General features: G+C 46.0%; 1 protein-coding gene across 1 annotated transcript in view; it reads left to right on the plus strand.

Moving 5' to 3' along the window:
* The window catches only part of MARCHF5 (membrane associated ring-CH-type finger 5), a 173,240-nt gene that overhangs the window by 66,231 nt on the left and 86,104 nt on the right, over positions 1 to 20,905 (plus strand). The window contains exon 2 of the mRNA XM_061556530.1: positions 2,379 to 2,581. Coding sequence (XP_061412514.1) covers positions 2,379 to 2,581 — 203 coding nt within the window. The remainder of the gene's footprint in view (positions 1 to 2,378; positions 2,582 to 20,905) is intronic.

Here is a 20,905-nt window from a genome sequence, read left to right on the forward strand (position 1 = left end):
CCTGTTGCCTGTGGTGTCGCCGATTCCACATTCCTATGGCAGTGACCAGTCCATTCAAATAATGGCTACTGCTGTTGGCCTCCCACCAAGTGAATGAGAGAATGTTTCAATCCCCGATAGGGGTTTGAACTAGGAACCTTCCGATAAGCGCCGTGGCATAGGACCTCTCTGCTGACAATAGTAGCTATTATAAGCTGTCCTTTTGAACATGTTTTGCATGTCGCGTGGCTTAGCCCTGCTTCAGTGATGTCACTTCTCACCTGCACTGTTTCCATCGAAAAAGAGCCCTCGCTCTTTTGGCGTGTAATTGTGGTTTTATGATTTTTGCAGTGACACGCTGTGTTTAGGTTAGAAGGTTCTCTGGCTCGATAAAGGCCAATAAATAGCTGATCATGCAGGATGTCATGTGTTTTTTTATTTGAATTAGTGGAGGTGAAGGTTAGCCTTGCAGTAAATGATGCAATGTCGTGCCTTTTTTTTAACACTTGCTGAGGTTGTAATTCTGTCTGTACACTAATATTTACGTAATAATAATGCTCTCTGTTTATCCAGGAAAGCCTCATTGACACTTGAGATTTGTATTCAGTGGGTTCTATACTGGGATGTGTGGCCAAAACAATGAGTGATGTGGGAGGAGATTGGAACACGCAGAGCAAACCCATGCAGACGAGGTGATACACACTTTAATGCTCCGTACAAATGGATTTAATAATTTTTTTTGTTCTTCCATCTTCTAGTCACCTTGCATCCCCGGGGCATTTTAGCATCGTCAATGTTTACTTCAAATGTTTACAAGTGCTTAAACTGGGTGCTTATATTAGGTGGTTAAACACAACAAAATGTAATTGTCTGATACTATAGTTGGAAGAGGATTCCCACGATTACATTGACTCATTCCATTCTTGTACAAGTTTTAAATGCTTAGTTTAATTAATATAGTTAGCATATGGCAGATTTTTTCAAATCTCATGTTCTATAACATTTTAAAGATACATATTTTTTACGCGTTTTGCGTGAATGTGTTTGCGAGACGCGTGACTTGCTGTCGTCGTGTTGCCGTGCGACGCTCGCGAGGGCATCGCGCCGGCCCCGGCAAGGGCGCTCGCCGTTTCACCTTGGCTCATGTGCCCGCAAGATTTTGGACCAGCACGCAGCACAGACGGGCGGTAACGTTCCGCCGGAGAAACGCGCTCGCTCTCGTCGTGCGTCCGTGGGCAACGCTCCCATCGCGCTTGCCTCCCTGTCTCTCGTCTCGCGAGCGAGCGTGCGTGTGGAGGTGTGGGTACGCCCGCACCTGCGTGTACACGTGTGCCACCGTGCGTCTCCCATCCCAATGGCGCCTCCCGACCTTTGGCACGAGTGACCGACGGTTCTTCCTTACCGGCCTCCGCCGCACTTGAGACATCTTTGAAGCGTTGTCCACGATGGATTGGGCCCCATTAAAATTGACGTAATAGCCACGACCTGACTTTACCCTTGCGCTCATGTGCATTTGCGCACGCGCTGGTGTGCGTGCTCCGTATTTTATGTGTTCCTTGTTTGTTTTTATGTCGGTAATTGGAATGACGGTGTGGTTTTAGACATGCGTGTGGTGTGTGTTTCTTGCGTGTCTACCGACGCGCGTTGGTGGGTTATGTGCGCTCTCTGTGTGTTGTGCATGCACTTAGGGGGAGGGTGGCACGATGCTAAAGGCACTTGTACTGCAGGGCCGGCCACCTGAGTTCAATTTCATTGCACAGCGCTCTGAGCCCCGACAACCTGAGTGCGATTCCTGGTCACGGCCAACATTAGTAATGAAAGATATCTGATCTGGTTCTGTTCCCCCCACTTCACCAACCTGCACTGACCAGCATGGTGAAGTATGGCCATATATAACCCCTACATCCCACAAGGTTAAAGGGGTCCATCATCAAACAGTGGATTGACAAGAGTGCTGTATAGATACACATGATTCAGGAAACCAATTGAAGTTGAGCAGTGACCAATCTATGCCCAGAGCTCACACTTCGATAATACAGGTTTTTTGGGTTAGATCGCGTAAATATATAAATGTGTCGTTAAACCCACCACCATCTGACGCAGCCAATTAGTTAGCTTTATCACGTAAACAGAAAATGCACACCGGTGTGTTGGAGAGCAAAGCCACAACATTTACAATCTGAGTAAGACGTTTCGCCAGTAATTACAACTAGCTTCACTATTATGGATGATATTGGTCGCGAAAGCCTCCGTGTTAAACTCGCACTTCGATTTTAATGTTTCCATCAGCAGTGTGTCCCCCGAAGCTCTGTCCCCCCCTGTGCAGGTTGCGTTCACGCGCGTGTGCACACGCGTGTGCGCCGTGTTAACGTTGGCGGTGTGCGCCGCGTGCCGTGCAGGAGCTGCTGGGTGTGCTTCGCGACGGACGAGGACGACCGCGCCGCCGAGTGGGTGCGGCCGTGCCGGTGCCGCGGCTCCACCAAGTGGGTGCACCAGACGTGCCTGCAGCGCTGGGTGGACGAGAAGCAGAAGGGCAACGGCACGGCGGTGGTGGCGTGCCCACAGTGCAACGCCGAGTACCTCATCATGTTCCCCAAGCACGGTAACGCCTGCCGCCAACGCAACCGCCACCACCGCTATGCTGTGGCGATGCACCTGCAGCGCTCCTCTTTTACCTTGCCCTTCCCGTGTGTCCCTTCTCACCTCCCTCCCCCACCCCCTACCCCACCCAAATCACGTTTCACCATCTTCCCGAATGTCCCCCGTATATGCACGGTGGGATGGCGGCTGCATTTAGACCCCCTCTGTGTGTGTCTGTGTTGAATTTGTTGTTGGCCTATGGCCCCCTCTCCCGCCGGTTGACCCTAGACCTGGCGATGTCACCGAGGCACGGGGGCCTGCGAGTCGTGACGCCGCTCGGCTCGCGCGGTCACGCGGCCACGTTGAAAAAGAGCGCGTGGGCAACCTACAAATATACCACGGTTCGTTTAAACGTCACAATCTACCCTCGTAGATTGGCGAACGTTTTTTCCAGCGGGAGGTCACACATTACGTGGACACTTTAGAATATGTGCATGTGTGACCAGGCATGCTGGTTGGGGTCACCTCTGCCCATCATTCCTCCGGGGTAAATAAACTGAGCACCATTTTGTGTGGGAAGTCAACAGTGATTACACAATGCAATGCAGACGCCACTGCAAATAGCATTACGTGCAGTGGCGTCTGCAGTTAATGTAACAAAGTTCAAGGGCAACCAGCGCCAAAGCAATTGTTTCCACATGGTTACACTCGCCCCCGTCGTAGGAATGTGGAATATCCTCCGCGGCCTTCGGGCTGTAGACATCAGGATGCCCTTTGTTTTAACCACAAGCAGTTTCTACAATTATCCACGTACGTGTGCATGTCCTGCACGTAAGTATACACGGTGTGTGCGTGAATATGTTGTTATCCCTTGAAAAAAAGCACACGGGTCATCGCCATGAAATGGTGCGGTCAAGGCAAGACACCACGAGCTGTTTCTCGGATCGACGATGCGGGTACACGTGAATTTAATGTCGGTAAATAAAAATTCACATTGCAAAAATGTGACGCTAAATGCATCGCAACGGCCCTTTGTCAATCCACTGATGGATGAAGGCCTCCCCATGAATGGGGACCCTGGAATACATCTGATACCACTGGTCACTGTTGCAAGCTGTGCCAGGGCTCGTAGTGCAGTGTGCTAACCACTGCGCTCAGAATCGTTACAACTATAAACACATGAGATCTCTTTTACCAGTGGCAAAATATAGTAGTAGGTTTTTACCCTTTTAAACTGGTACAAAACTGACACCTTTATTCAAGGCATCATGTTTGCACTGTGTTTGAGTTGTACGCCTTCTAGTGTCATCTGGTCCAACACCAATGGGGACTAGGCTCTAAAGAAAGCCGTCTCGGGTGTGGACCAATCAACTTCAAGGACAGTGCATATTATTATCATTATCAGAGTTGCTTCTTTTTGTTTGCTTTTTTGACTACTTGTGTTGTGGTCATTGCAAACATGATGCCTTGAATAAAGGTGTCAGATTTGTACCAGTTTAAAAGGGTCAAAACCTACTACTATTAAACACATTAAAAAAAATATTTTACCAGGTAAGGCCCACTGAGCTATGTAGCTCCTTTTCAGAAGCGACCTGTATGGCCACATATAGCTCAGAGAAGTGGCTTATCAAGTGGAAATTTATAGCAGCCAAAAACCAGTGGACCCAGAGAAAATTCCACGCGACCATGGGGGGACAACATGCAAACTCCAAATTTACAGACGTGAGGGTCAGGATCGAACCCACGACCTCCTGCATACCAGGTGAGGTAGTTAACATCTCACCACCGTGGCGCCCCTTGCCATTTATCTCGTATCTCCACAAAAAAGGACCTGAAATTTCAAACGTTTTAAATATGGCTCTATACTATAATAATAAATAATCAGTGTTTTTTCTTTGGTAAATATCTTTAAAATGCTAAATTTCGGGTTCTTGAGGGTGGGTGGGGGTGGAAATCGCCTCCATTCCTCCCCACCCCCCTGCATCCACCACTAATTGTGCCACTGCTCTATTCCGTGTACAAAATAGTCGTGTGTTTCGCATCTATTCGCTGGCCTGTTGTGCAGGTCCGACTATAAACCTCTGTTTTAAGTGTGCTTTAAAATTATGTTGCTCTTTTCGCAGACACTGCATGTACAATATACAGACACGAGAGTGTGACAGCTGGAAATGGCAAAACATAAATATAAAAAAAGCACAAAGGAAACCGAGCAAAATTTTAGTAAAGGCAAAATGTTGGCATTTTACCACAGCAGACTTCCAAACAACCTGGGGCAGAAACAGTTGACACTTACAGCGCACTTTTTATATATATATGAAATCCACGATTTTTATATTAAACAAACATTGCAAATGTCTTGCCAGCAGTGTTTGTAAAATAAAGTAATATGTGCATTGTGGAGGATATTGTTTTGTCATGCGATTGAAAGGCCCAACAAGGTATGTTATTTCTAGATTTGAAGCTTTCGTGACAGCAAGGATTCATACTCTTAGGTTTTTCGGTAAAGTCACGTAGGTAAACATTTTTTTTAATAACAAATAATAGAAATAATAATAGAAATAAAATAATAAATCAGTAAATCTAGCTTTGACGGTCCCACCTGATGACGGAGACTTGTGTTGCCTCCGAAACGTCGTGATTTATTATTTTATTTCTATTATTATTTATATTATTTGTTGTTATTTTACCTACGTGACTTTACCGAAAAACCTAAGAGTATAAGGTATGTTATCACGGACGACTCCAAGTGAATGCATCAAATGCAAAACTGCGTGATTGTTCTTGGCAGAGGCTGCTCAAATGGGAAATGTTGCCGACTATTGGCGGCGCATTTCCAGTGCGGCAAGGAGGGGCATGTCGGCGCCTGCTGCCGCGCATTCGCATGAACGCACGACGGGCAGGAGGAGGACAAATGGCGCTAGTGTAGTGTCTTGCCCATCAGTAAATGAACGGGCGGATCCCTTACTGAATGAATAGACGTATGAATAAATCCTTGGTTTAAAAAAAAAAGAAATCGGCAAATGAATGAATGAAAGATGTCCTGCTCCGGTTTGGCGGCATATTGGCAGGCTCGGCATTATGAGGATTAGCGGAGCGTGACCCAAGCTAATTGTGGACATTGTCGGCACACAATACATCAGTGGTCGCATTAACATGGGCAGCATACTTAAGAGGTTTTCTTCCGCTGCCGAATGTATAGGAACTACTTTTAAATACATGTGCTGCACATTGTACACCCACAGTCCTCCCATTCACAAAATACGACGTTTGAAATATTACACACCAAAAAAAGACATTTACTTTGGTTAATTAATAACAATTTTTTTGCACATTTGAACTCTTCTGATTAAGAGTGTCTCCGTACAGTTTTTACGTTCCATGCTGCCGTCGCACAGATAACAACGAACGTGGTTCCACGTGCAACGCGAACGATGTGACGCCGGTCATTTTTCCTTCTCGACCGAGGCACACCACACCTGCTCATCTATAACAAGCGACACATTATAAGCCGGGCGATGTACGTTACTCATCAAAGCCCGCCTGTGTAGTCAGGTTAATGAGATGCTGTGACCATCTGCAGCTCCTGCACGGAGCATCTGGTCGCTCGCTCTTTGTAAACAAGGTCACTCAAGGACGTGTGTGTGCCCACCATACCTGGGGTACGGACGATGGTCAAGTGTGTTGTGCGGAAGCCCGTGCTTGCTATTTGTCTCCCAAGCACGTTGCTGTGCTGCGCGTGCGTGCGCATACCTGTGTGTGTGTACGTGTAGCGGTTAGCACTCGCTGCGCTACGAATCCGGGGACCCGAGTTAGATTCCCGCTCATGGCCATTGGCAGTGACAATTATCTGAACCGGTCTTGGACCTCCCCTAGGTTTACTCAGCCTCAAATGAATACCTGATGGGGGTGTGTAAACATTGCCCCTGGGGAGACAAAGGCGGCCAGGCATGGTGTTGGCCACCCACCTCCTTGTGTGCTGTGCCGATCTTTATAGGTACTCATACTTGTCAATCCCTTATCAGTGCCTACCTTATTACAGACAAATTCAGACCTTATTGGTCACCCCGAGCCCTTAGAAATCTAAAATGTTCATCCTACAAAGCTCCATCACAAGGGAGAAATACAAACAAATAGACAAAAAGAATGTTCAATTTCCCTGAACAAGAATACGGGTAAACTGTATGGGTTTACAGGTATGGGTATTCGCTGACAACACTTGCACCAAAAGTCGGTTACAGGCTATAAGGGCTGTGTGTGAGCACAAAATAATCAAATGCTCAAAATCAAGTGCTCCACAATATCAGCCACCTGGATTCAACACCACGACTAGCCACGCACAAAAGCAATAGCATTTGTGATCAGAACCACGGGTTTACTCAGCTTTAAAACAAGTACAGTACTTGGTGCGGTGCTTCATCATGAGCTCTGGGGAGACAAATGTAGTTTAGTTTTGACCACAGTACTCTCTTGTGTACAATATCAGCATTCATAGGCCCTCACTAACGGTGCTTCTCCCAGCAGTCTGTACACCACTCGACCGGCTCTCTGCGTATTGGGAGCAATGGTGTACCGGTAAGGCAATTACATAGGCAACCCAGTGACTCCGGTGCAATTCCTGGTCATGCACTTAAGTGGAAATTGGTGTCTGTACTTGGCATGGGTCTTCTCAAAGGTTACACAGCCTAAAAATGATTACCCAGTTCAGTGTGTCAACATGGGCGCTCGGGGAGACAAGGGCAGCGGCGCGTGACGTTGACCCCACCAACCCCTCGAGTAGGCACGCTGCCCTTAATAGATACTCGCTAACAGCAGCAGCTGCACCGGTCTGATCGGGCTATAACAGGCACCCTTGGTGTATGTGTTCACACGTGCACGATATGCCGTACGTTTGTAACGTGTATCATCCGCTGCATGTGTTGAAGACGAAATTAAAGATGTAACTAATGGCGCCATTATAGACATCAGCAACGACATACTTTTGGCTGTTAATGAAAACAATGTTGGTTTGGACAGGACATCTATTGGTCGAGGCTAACGATGGAATGGCAGGCAAGGGAAGCAGCGTGGCCGGCATAACTTCCACCGTGGAAATGGAGCGTGATACATCAGCAGGTTCTCGGTGGAGTTTTACATCACAGGATCTTGAGATATGGCGAAGGCTTGGGGGAGGCATGCATCCAGCAGTGGATTGATCACGGCAGATGGCGATTTGTATTATATTTTGTTATTAAACAATCTTGAGTGGGCTTGCGTGTGTTGTACCGTAATTAAGCAAACGAGCGGTATAGGCACAATGCTGTGAACGATGGCTTAGTTTTGGTTAATCAGCATTTTGTCAGGCCCGCCCTTAGCAGGATTGAGTGCTGGGAGACATGGGGGGGATGGATTTTTACTGCCCTTCTCGCGTGTTCGCTTTAGTTATTGCGCATTCTCGCCGAATGCCACTGCACGAGATCGGTGAGCAGCTTACATCTCTCCTTGCATCTCCTCGATGCCGTTTTCATCCCCACCCCCCCCCCCCCCCCAGATTCTAATCCCCAACCATTAAGATGCGCTGACGCCGCCGCGCAGAACACCAGCGTGGATCACTTTACCCACCGCCGACCTTTACACTGAAAGCCCACCGCGGGGTTAACCCCTTCGCGTGGCAGCTGATTAATGTTTCCAGCATGCGCGCGTGATGTTCTTCTGTTCACCGCAACGGTGAACAACACGTGATTGGGCACACCACGTGCTAGGCCCGTCGTTGATTGACTCCGCATTAAAAGTGTCTCTTTGTAAACGAGAAATCACTAGGTTTGTTTTTAACTTGCAAAGAATTTAAATTTGAGTCGATGGACAATTCACTTTGTTCCTGTGATCAAGGTAGCATCGATATTTACTCCATGATATTAGTCATCCAGCAGTAGAACTGGCAACACAGCAGCTATCCGATTGATAGGTTGTGTGTGATGGAGTAAAGTGTGGGGACTCCCACCTCTTCCAAGATGTCTGGCCAGGGTGGAAGAGGTTCTTTCGGCCCTCTTATACCTGCGGCGGTCTGAGCTGCTTGTTGTACGGTGCATTGTATGAATTCAACATGTGAGTGGTAATGGGAATTCTGCATTGTTGGTAGGTAGCCAGTGATTATCCCAGGTTAATCTTAATTGCGTGTTTGCTGGTTGACACACTTATTTCACATTGAGCATGGCCCTGAGTGAGGTCTCGGCAGAAAGGCATGCATGTACAGTCTCGTCAAGGCCTGCACAACTTGTCACGTGTTTAATCAATCCACTGATTCCTGACATAAATACGATGCCAATACGTTTGCATAAAACCACATTGGCATAGGCGGTTGGGTGACTCAGAGGGCCATAATGCCAGCAACGGAGCGAACAATTTATGCATGCTGCTGAGATCGTGGGTTCAAATCAAGGTGTTGTTCTTCTTCAAAGCCAACAGCTCTGTTATTGAAAGGGGTTGGTTCTGTGTACTTTCATTCTGTGTCCCTCTTCTATCTTCACATCCACGATCTGCATGTCTCATTCTTCCATATCCATTCATCTCACCTTCAGTCTCCCTACCAATAAGGCAGTCACCCTTAGTTAAACCAGCTTTGTTCATACGGTGGTCACCGACATGCTCCGGTTAAAGTACTAATGAACTACGTCCCTGTGTCGAGCACCCAGCGTTACTAGAATTTGATTTAATTCATGATTACGTACGCGCAGAGTCTCTATAATCTAGTTTTCTCCAGGAGCACAGGTTTGATCGTCCCAAACCAATAAACTGCTGAAAAATAAAATCCTCATCGAGATTTTTTTCCCCCCTTAATGCGGCCGAGCTCAAAATCGTAAGTAGCAACCGTTACATAACTGGCATGCGATGAGCGCTTTATAGAGCATGAAGTGATGCCATTGTTGGGTAAGAGAGGCCCATTGAAGTGACTTCAGAAGCATTTCTGTGGCGTCATCTCCAGGGGCCCTTCCTTTGACGCGATGTAAACTATTTTTCTTTTATTTTACCAGGTAAGGCCCACTGAGCTGTATCGCTTTTTTTTGTATGTATGTCATGTATGTTGAACTTTTTTCACACCATACGTAGCCAACCGCGCTAATCGGAGGTGCGGTTCAGAAGTGATGTGTCCATACATGACAGCACAACGAAGTGGCTTACGTGGAAGTTTATAGCTGCCAAATACTCTGAATGCGTGATGTTGATTCTAAATGTGGAAGGAAAAACTGGAGGACCCGGAGAAAAATCCAAGCAAAGATGGGAAGAACATGCAAATATGCAGGTGTCATGGTCGGACATCAAACCCCACAACCTCCTGTATACTATACTCGGTGGTGAGGCAATGAACATCTCGCCACCATGGCGCTCTGATGTGAGGCTATGCTGACTCAAGACACCAACAGCAGGGCTCCTTTGCGTCATTACATGCGTCCGGTGGCACATTTGGGATGTGATTTGTGAGATTATAGGAAAACATGGGTGGTGGCCTACTTTACAGGATCTGCATTTGAGATGATAACAGTTTGCCCACATGTTATTTGAGACAACTTGGATGCATCGCCCATACTAAGTTACCAACTAATTCTATCAATCAGCATTTCATCTCATAGGCCTTATATCATGACTGTCTGCCGTAATTCCCTTATTTCTTTTGCTAAGTATTAAAAAACAGCTGACAGCCTGTATAAATTAATTACAGTGCGCTATATGAAGAGCACTGGTAGAACTTATGAATATTTCATGTAACGTGCGTTGTCGCTAGATAATGATAAAGGCGTTGACATCAGCATATATTTATTCTTCATCAAACCATCTGTGTTTGTAATCAAGGCATTTGATGTCTGATGGGGGGATATATTTTGATGAGCATACCAGAACTTTTAACTGCATTAACATTCTTTTAATGCAATTAAAGCACATTTTTTTGACAAGGCAGCGAATTCTGGTGACCAGCTTCTAAGTGTATGCCGTATTGACGCGTCCCAAAGCCGTCCGCAATGGCCGTGGTTGTGCCAGTTAGAAGCCGTCAGTATTTAAAGCACGTTCACACTCGCCCACCGCTAACTAACCGAGGCACTGCAGCGCGAACCGGTGCGTGTGCGCAAAGCGACATGGAAACAGATTCATATGGGGTGATCATGGCTCGCGCGCCAAACTCATGGCTGTTTATTATTATGCACGTCCGTAGCAGATAATTACGCTGATTTAGTATGGATATTATCTCCATTATGTCTGCATTCTCACCAGGTTACATAAAGGACACTACAGTTATTATTTACATTGTTTATGTACATTGTTATTGCTCAACAGAAAGGTTATTCCCTGCATGTCATGCTAATGTCAGTGCGAATGTCCTTGCCCTGGTAATTTATTATTTCTGCTTAATATACGCATATATACGCGTGCAAACCCTGCCGATGGTTTTTATTCTTGTTCATGCCTGAAGGCCAGGGGCCGTCTTACATAACAGTAACAGCAGCAGGGAAGCAAACATGAGAGCTATGTTGTCATAAGTAATTTATATAATTTTACAGTTCACATTTGAGATATTTTTCTTCTTCTTCTTCAGATATTGGGCCCCCCGAGAGGTTACGCATGCAGATCAAAGCGGCGGGCCGTCGGTGGCAGCCCCGGTGTTCCCTGTGACCGCCCCGGTGTTCCCTGTGACCGCAGTGTAAAAGCGGGGGGTGATCTCTCTGCAAGAGCGAATGTCTCCCGTGGCAAAGCGAGCCGAAACGTGTCGCACGCTGCCACGTTTCCTCGGAGCCCTCGCGTGTCTCTCTCGTCGCGCCGCACGTCGTCGCACTGCGCCCAGCCTCGTCCGCGATGCTCGATTTGCGTTTTTTTTCTCAAACGTGCCGTGGCTGCATATCAATTGAATGTAAACGCGAGGCTGGCTCCGTCGAGGCGTCGGCTGCAGGTTTCTCTATTTGACGGTCAAAGAAAAAAAACATGGCGCCACGAGACAAAAGCAAACCGATCGAGACGCTGCCGGCTGCGAGCCTGCCCGCCCGCCTGGCCGCCCGCCCGGCCGCTCTCGTTGCGACGAACGGTGACGGGGGGAACACGGTTGTGCCGTTTGCAAATGTGTGGTCAAGAATGGAGTTTACAGCCCAGTGCGATTTCACCTGTAGCTACAGCGTCTTGCGGCGGGGGAAAAGCATCACACCACGTGGACGCCACAACCTGCACAGTCCTCTAATCCTATCAGAGCTATATTTCTGGGGCAGAGCCCTGACAGAATGTGCTGCTGCCCATTACTTTTGTTTTTGCCTCCGCTGCAGATCGAGCTGCTGCTGCTGCATCGCGCTCGCTCTCAAGTAGCCGAGCTGCACACGCTTGCAGGCAGGCTGCTCAGCGTGGGAGTTGAGACACTTAGCTGTGCACATTGCCTGCAGCCCCTCCGCCCGTGTGATCTGCGCCTCCTTTGCTTTTATGCGTCATCGTGGTGACGTTGAGAAGCTGAGGTTAGGTGGGGGGGGAGAAATATTATCGGCGTGCGTCGTTCGTATGTCGGCGGTGCTTTCTCGTGCGTTTGCACCATGGAGGTGGTTGAAGAGGCTTTGGCGCGGAGGCGAGAATCGGCACAAAATCGTGATTGGACAGATTTTAGTGTTTGCGGCGCTGGATCCGTCGACTCGGCCCGGCTTGCTCGCAAGATTGTTTGTGTGCCCGCGCTCGTGCACGACTACGGCAGCGTGGTGGAGTGATGGTGCGATGGCACGCGGAGCTGTAATTTTAATAACTCGGGGTAAATTTATAACCACAGATGTGTCGGTGGTTTGACGGTGTCTATTTGTGCCTTCCCTAGCCTATGAAAATTAACTTATTTTATATTTGTTTAACACGTAGCAGGCTTTCGTGACCAATATCCATAATAGAGGTTTTTGGGCTAGATCGCGTAAATATAAATGTGTAGTTAAACCCTCCACCACACGACAGCCAATTAGTAGGTTTATCACGTAAACAGAACGTGCCAAGTCGTTACTCGTACAGCACACCCGTGTGTTGGAGAGTAAAACCCACATTTAAAATCTGAGTACGATGTTTCGCCAGTAATTCCAACTAGCATCATCAGGCAACAGCTAGATTTGTGGAGAAATCCTGGTTCGGTCTTAAATACAGGGATGAATGTGATTTATAGCCGAGGGCAATTTGCTCGTGCCAAACTCTGACAATGAGCACGTGATTGCAAAGCAAGCACACATTTTAGAAACGCTTGTATGTGCAAGCGCCTCATTGCATTGTGGGAGATTATTGCACTCATATTTGTCAAGATCGTTGGTCATTACTGTATGTGTCCGAATTTTGTTAACGATGTATGTGTTTTTTTATATCTGGATGGACGCTGCGAAGACAATTTAACGGGCAACTTATCAAATTCATAAAATGTAATGTCATCACGTGCGTTTGCAGTTTGGCAAAAGGTGTTGAGCTACCTTCATTAAACGAAGTGCTTTTACATTCGACCACAGAAGCAGGGGTGGCTGCATAGAAAATTTATGACACGAGGCACGGGAGTTATTTTAATGCTTTTTTCATGTTTCTGCATTCATATCTTCGCAAAAACTGTGAGGTGCATACGTATACGTATCGGAAAGGTCACTTTTGCTAATTGCAAATATGACATTTAAAGCTCGTGTGATGTACTCGCATGCAATAAGCGGATTTGTTTCTAAGCCCGGAGTGATTTGTCTTGCATATATCACCACCAAATGAAATGCACCTGCGTGCTTCGTGTGTTTATACTCCACAAAGGAATTATATTGCACCTCGTTTCAGCCCTCACACCGCTGGCCTGTCTCGCACTCACAAAATCTTGGCATTCGGATGAGAAGCTAAAATTACTTTTGGGCTAAAGCGGTGACTCACTACCAGTGAAACTGCGCAATAAAACTAGACACACACGTAATGTGTGATGGCATTACCTGAAACTCGTATGAAAAAAAAATCACGTACATGTACTTACAGGGTTTTTTTTTCTTCTGAGATTAGCAGGGCCTTTTTAATTGTACAATATTCCAACGTTGTGATGAGGCACCACTGCCGTTGTCATTACAATGAATGTAGCACCCATGGAATTGCTGCCATTATTACCCTGATTTATGTATAAAGGTGTATAACAAACAAACAAGCAAATATCCCCGTCTAGCCTAAACAAACTGTTGGGGCGAGTGCTGTTAGCGAGCACCTATAGAGGCCGGCACGGCACACGAGGGCGTAAGTGGCCATCACTAAGCCCGGTCGCCTTTGTCTCCCCAGTGGCGATGTTATTATACACCGCACCAGGTACTCATCTGAGGCTGAGTCGATCTCGGGGAGGCCAATGACTGGTTCAGATAATCGTCGCTGGTGTTGGCCGAGAGCGGGAATCGAACCCAGGTTGTCAGGTTTGCAGCGCAGTACGCTAACACACACATCGGATATAAAAATACTTAAATGTATCAAGAGACATATAAAGAAAAAAACATTAAGTATATATCAAGAAAATAAACTTTCGAGTTCTCTTTTTGTGATATATTCATGAACTAACCACATAATAAGCAATCGCTTTGGAGACAAGTACATTGCAAAGTAAGGCAATATGCCGGAGTGTATACATTTAATATCCTGTAAAACTTTCTAGCCATTCTCCGTGCGTATATCATAATTCTGTAGTCGCTTTCCTTTCGCTGACATTGAATTTTAAGCAGCGCGTCTTTGCGCGATCACTGCTGGGCCCGGGAACATTTCTTCAGCGACCTTTAATCACAAAAGTAACGTTGCTGACGGGGCCGTAAATTGTGTACCTGTTGACGTGAAAAACAGTCTGGCCTTTCCACTGACAAAAAAAAAGAATTCAGGGACACATCTGCAATCTTGTGATCTTCCCTTGCTGAATTATCCCCATGCAGGCGAACCTGCTGAGGATTGAGAATCGCTTGACCATGAGCAAACAATGCAAATGAAAAGGTCGTCTGTTTGATAAGATGTTGGGTGGAGAGATCAGGTTGAACTGAATCCTACACGAAAAATGTCATTGGATTTTTTCAAATTCCCCTTTCGCCATATACGAGACTTGACAGATTATCAAATCTCTAAACTTGCGGCACTCTCATTGAGGATCGGCGTCCTTCAGAAAGAGGTCGTTAATGTGGCGGCGAGATTGACGCGGAGTCGGCTTGCACGGATTTCACGGTTTGACGCTCGCATTGCAGCTGCTGCAATTACTGGTACACGCTGCTTGTTGTGAGAAAGATGTTGGGGGAAAAACCGGCGTGACTTATTTAACACGTACGTCTTCCGCAGTGCCGCTTGTGTACTGCAGCCTTCGCCACGCACTGCTGCGTGCATCTTCGGGGAGTTAAGTTTGGCTTGAGAGAACAAAATGCTGAACGCACAGTCCAATGTGGAAAACCGTACTTGCAAGACAGTGTGTGCCTCGCAGTGTTCGTTTCGTAACACATTTGTTTTCATTAAAATTTTATGAAATAGATTCCCCCCCCCCTTTCAGTATACTGACATGCAGGTCATCCTCGCCGGAAAATGAAATGTACCTCTCTTGGCACTAATTAGTTCAAATTCAGGACATCGATGCATGTATCGATTTATTGATTATATATGGTCCGATACGACAGTGAACGTTACTCGCAGCACAGGTGATGTTGCTGCACTGCCAGTGGCATTTGCCGGTGTTGCTTAATTTGCGACGTGGATGCACGTGACTGACGAGCATTGACTAAACGTGGCACAAAGTTGCCTCCGGTGGAGTGGGTGGGTGGTCTCTGCCGTCCTGTTTATAACGATTGCGTTTGAGTAGACCGCAGATAATGTTATTTTCTGCTGATGCACTTGCCGCAGTGGCGAAAAAAATCAGATGACTCACCGTGCCCATGGTGTCTTGCTCTTGAAGCAAGCAAGGAGGTGGTAATCGCCTCTTCTGGTCGATCTCAGCTCATGGTGGAAATGTCACATTCCTATGGCAGGGGCAAGATTGTCTTTTCGACAAACCATTGTTGACTTTGCACAAAGTCAACAGCGGTTTTATGGGCCGAGTCCACCCTCAACTGGGATTTTAACTCGCGTCCTTGCAACTTATGAGTCGAATGATGAAACTTACAGTGCCGTCAGGGCGCATCGTTCCTTTTGACATTTCAAGGTCATTGTGAATGACGTAGAGTCCATATCCTGCTAAATTGCCTTGCGTAGTCTCTGGCGTTGCGCATTAACGCGCCACTTCACGTCATCGGTAGAAGCGCATAAAGGAAGGAGACAAAACAAGCAAGGGGACTCTTTTTTTTTGACGCGAGGAAACATTCATTAAATGGTTTCGTGATAACCATCTTATTAAAAACAACTGTTAAGCTAAATTCGAAGCTTTCGTGACTGCGGGAATTACTCTTTGGTTCTTTCGGTAAAGTAACGTAGAAAATCAAATAAAATAATAATAGAATACGACGTTTCGATGGCAACACAAGCAACCATCATCAGGTACGAATGAATGATAAAACATAGACACGGAAGCAGCACAGGCAGACAACATGCAGAGAGAGACACAAAGACACAGCGAGCGAGATACACACCGAGGAAACACAGACACGGAAACAACATAGGCAGACACACATGCAGAGAGAGACACACACAAAGACACACACCAAGACAAACAGAAGGACAGCGAATCTGTGCCGAGGCCTTAAATAGAGAGAGGGGGGAGGGGTCGGGGCAGAGAGAGGACTGGGGAGGCGGACAAACGTGGGGACAAGGAGGGAGCAGTGTGGAATTCCGGACCACAGTGGCCGGAGGAGAAGACACTGGTTTAGAGCAAGAAAATCGAAAGTTTGAGAAAGCAAATGTATCTTCTTGGTTCTTTCGGTAAAGTCACGTAGAAGGGAAATAATAAAATAAAGCAAATTAAACATAAAAAAATATTTTATTATGTTGCATTTTTATTATTTTATTATTTCCCTTCTACGTGCCTTTACCGAAAGAACCAAGAAGATGAATCCCTGCAGTCACGAAAGCTTTAAATCAAAAAGCAAATGTAGTACAATTAAGAAGTGTAATGCAATGCAACACAGAGGGCCGGTTAACACGCAGTCTCTCCTCCGGCCACTGTGGTCCGGAATTCCACACTGCTCCCTCCTTGTCCCCACGTTTATCTGGCTCCCACAGTCCTCTCTCTCTGCCCCGGCCCCTTCCCCCCTCTCTCGATTTAAGGCCTCTGCACAGATTCGCTGTCCTTCTGTTTGTCTTGGTGTGTGTCTTTGTGTGTGTCTCTCTCTGCATGTGTGTCTGCCTATGTTGTTTCCGTGTCTGTGTTTCCTTGGTGTGTGTCTCGCTCGGTGTGTCTTTGTGTGTGTCTCTCTCTGTATGTTGTCTGCCTGTGTTGTTTCCGTGTCTGTGTTTTATCATTCATTCTTACCTGATGATGGTTGCTTGTGTTGCAATCGAAACGTCGTATTCTATTATTTGATTTTATTTTCTACGTGACTTTACTGAAAGAACCAAAGAGTAACTGTCAAGCTATGCTAGCGCCTGAAATGTTCATACCTTTGGCATGATGCAAATGGCCAATACATTAATGCAGTGCACTGTAATATGCAGCGGCTTGCTCCATGCAATTATAGAGTAACTGTGTAAATACAAAAAATACAGCGAATTTCATACTTTTTGTTTACGTTCAAACATATTTGTTAGTTATCACACAGCACTGCCGATCATGTGGTATATCCTGCAAAGCAAACAGAGTCTGCTATGAGCAGGCATATTCAACTCGCCGTGGGCTCAATGTGTGAAGATATGGAATACAACAAAACTTAACCATGCTGTAAACAAGTGTTCTGACACAAACAAGGGAGAGCAGTTTTAATTACTTTCCTCAAAATGAATATTAACAAATTTCGATTTAAAGCTTTCGTGACTGCAGGGATTCATCTTCTTGGTTCTTTCGGTAAAGTCACGTGGAAGGGAAGTAATAAAATAATAAAAATAAAACATAATAAAATATTTATTTTTATTTTAAAAATAAAACATAATAAAATATTTATTTTATTTTATTATGTTTTATTTTTATTATTTTATTACTTCCCTTCTACGTGACTTTACCGAAAGAACCAAGAATATTAACAAAGTTATGTTTCTTTCACCTTCGGCAATGCTTTCTCATCAATGTACTGCGCAATAAGAATAGCTTTTGAATGTTAGAGTACGTCCATTTAAACATTGTTTTACACTTCACGCGTGTCAGTCGTTTTCATTGTCAAAGGGAAAGGTGCAGCCCTGAAAGCGCTTGTACAGGCTACTGCTGTGAGAAGGGTCCCCCTTCTTGGGCTTCCACTGGAAGAGAAACTCTACGAGAATGTATTTGCCCTCCTGTTTCACATTGACCAGAGGTCTTGGAAGAGGTGGCAGTACCCCCACCCCTTTTCCCCCACGACACGTGACCTGCCGAACGGCTAACTACGCTGTGCCCATGTTTTTACTGCTGGGTGGATGGAGGCAATGGGGGGGGGGGGAAGGCTTGAAAAACATTTGCTCATCGTTCCAACTGCTGTGCCGGGGTAAACAGTGAACCAAACGAGTGAGTTCGGGGGTTGCAAGTCCAGTGCTGCTGACTGATGCACCATGGCACCAGCAGCAGCGCTTTGATTGGAGAGATGTGGCAAAGCGCATTTATAACGATTGCGTTTGAGGAGACCGCAGATAATGTTATTTTCTGCTGATGCACTTTCCGCAGTGGCGAAAAAAATTCAGATGACTCGCCGTGCCCATGGTGTCTTGCTCTTGAAGCAGGCAAGGAGGTGGTAATCGTCGCTTCTGGTCGATCTCAGCTCATGGTGGAAATGTCACATTCCTATGGCAGGGGCAAGACTGTCTTTTCAACAAGTTTGGGGGTTGCAAGTCCAGTGCTGCTGACTGATGCGCCATGGCACCAGCAGCAGCGCTTTGGTTGGAGAGATGTGGCAAAGCGCATTTGGGTTTTTTCCTCCTCCCCATAAAAGTTAAGCATGCATTTTTAACTACACTTTTTAATGAGTTGTCATAATGAGAAAACTCTGTTCTGAATCCATCTGCAAATAGTGTGAATGTGAAACATTAATGCAGAGTCTTAATCAGTACAGGATAACAAAATCTACCGTTGTGCTGAAATGTAATCCATTTTAATTTAAGTTTATATGTTGATAGATGGGCATTAGTACGTTCTTTTTTGCTGATAAATTACCAAAAGTTAAATTGTATCAGTGTGGTCACTACTTAGTGTAATCACTCATAATACTTTTTACACGTGAGTCTGATTGTGTCTCGTGAGTAACAGGCCTGCTAATGTAGCTGTAGCCATCAAATCAGGATGCTGGGTTTCGCATTGAAAGACATTGCTAAACTGAAAGAAAAATCTACTTTATTTTTGTACGTGGCTTAATTGTACTTCCAACATCCAGATACTAAATAGGGTTTCCATTTGCCAGAGTAACATTACCGAATGACCTCAAAGTGACGTCGTGATATGTCTCCTGACATCCTTAAGTATATGCTCGACTTCGTACGTATGTATGTTGAACTTCTTCCGCACCGTACGTAGCCAACTGTGCTAATCGGAGGTGCTCTCCCTTGATATCATTGCACTGGTGGGGGGAATACGTTTCAAACTCAGGGCCTCCATGGAATGTTTTGCGCGATATTTACTCCTAACCATGGTCATTGCATTTGACTCCATCAGTCACCCAGCCCATAAAAAAATTGTGGCTTCTTTGTCAGTGACCTTGTGAGAATATTTTCAAACACACGCCCCGCCGGTGGCAAGGAAGTAGCAACGTCTCCAGCTGCTCTGCCGAAGCAACAATAACGACGGTGGCATTGATGATGACGACTCTAAGATGATGTGACACTTTGTTAATGGAGTTTGTTCCTTCCGCGGCTTTCTGCAGTCCCTGATTATAATGTATGCTAGCGGAACAGATGGCAAATCCTCTGCAGAAATTTTGACCCAAACGTCCTCTGTGTTATAGTGTTGTTCTGGAGACACAGAAGCAGTTGGGTACTTTAATCGCCTGGGTGAGTGCCATATTTGGGGATCCATCTAGCTTGTGATGGGCCCTGTCTTTCAGTCGGGTATTGGGCTGGCCCACTTTACACGCATTAGTATTAGAGATTGTATTTTGGGTCTGTGCGGTGCACACTTTAAAATGCAATTCCTATCAAATTTAAACCAAGTTACATGCGCCAATCAATGGACATCAATAATTGTAGGCATGATTCATTTTTATATTTTATTCCCCATCTGTTGAATTAAAAATGTCTTAAAATATTATCACGCTACTTTCTTTTTTTGGAAACAAAATCAAATTCCGCAACAGGACCGCTCATCAATTGATCACGTCATTTATAGATTTACTGTCATCAAAAAGAGGACACAGAATATCCGGAACGGTTAATTGACCTCAGCTGTCATTTTGCAGATTCATTTTTTTGTTATCTTGCGACCTGGCAGGTCCATGGCAGCACGCGGCAGCCCCCCCGACAGGTGACGACCACTGTTACGCAAGTGACAGTTCCTGTTTGCTCGGCCTTCAAAACCACGGGCAAGAGCAGGCGTTTATCTTTTAAGAAAATAGCGCCGCGACATTCAGCTCTTCTGCGTGTGGAGCTCAGCGAGGCGAGCAGATTTCGGTATTCGCAGTGGCATGTTCGGCACCGCCGCGGTACAGTGTGCCCAACCGTCCGTGCCCCCACCCCCCCGCAGCCCGCTGTGTTGCGATGAGCACCGCGGGCGCATGACGCGCGTGAAAATGAGTTGCGCCGCTAGTGTGCTGGGGTGAGGAGGTGGGGAGGGGTGTTCGAACAGAGCCAACTCTGTTGGCAAGAACGGTGGGCATGGGAAAGTGGGGGGGAAAAAACATCATGTTCATTGGCAGAAGGGAACGGTGGCCTCGATCGCCATGTGCTTTATGCGTGCAAGCGTCTGTTGGGTTTTTGAAAGTTTTTTTGCTCGAGAATATACGTGATGATTCTTCTTCGTCGTGTCAACGATCACCGCCTGATTTAAATAACGTAATAAGGAAGGACACGGTCCGCGGACATGTAAATTGTACGTTGTATTAATCAACATGCCGTAATGGTGACTTTTGTCGGAGCGATTGGATATTTTAACGGTCAAGGGATTTTTAACACTTGGTCACACGTTAGTAGTGCCCGTGTGCAATTTATCTCCATCTAGATTCCCCCTCCCCCCTGCTAATGGAATTAAGTTTTTCCATGCGTTACAACCAAATGAAGATGATTCGAGAAAAAAATTCAGAAAAGTTGGGAACTTAATTTTTTAAAATTGAAAATCCATTGTAAGTTGCAAATCTTGAAAAGAAATATCACAATTCAT

The sequence above is a fragment of the Lethenteron reissneri genome, chromosome 22 (assembly GCF_015708825.2).
Source record: "Lethenteron reissneri isolate LAM-NWPU_2019-01 chromosome 22, ASM1570882v1, whole genome shotgun sequence".
NCBI classification, from domain to species: domain Eukaryota; kingdom Metazoa; phylum Chordata; class Hyperoartia; order Petromyzontiformes; family Petromyzontidae; genus Lethenteron; species Lethenteron reissneri.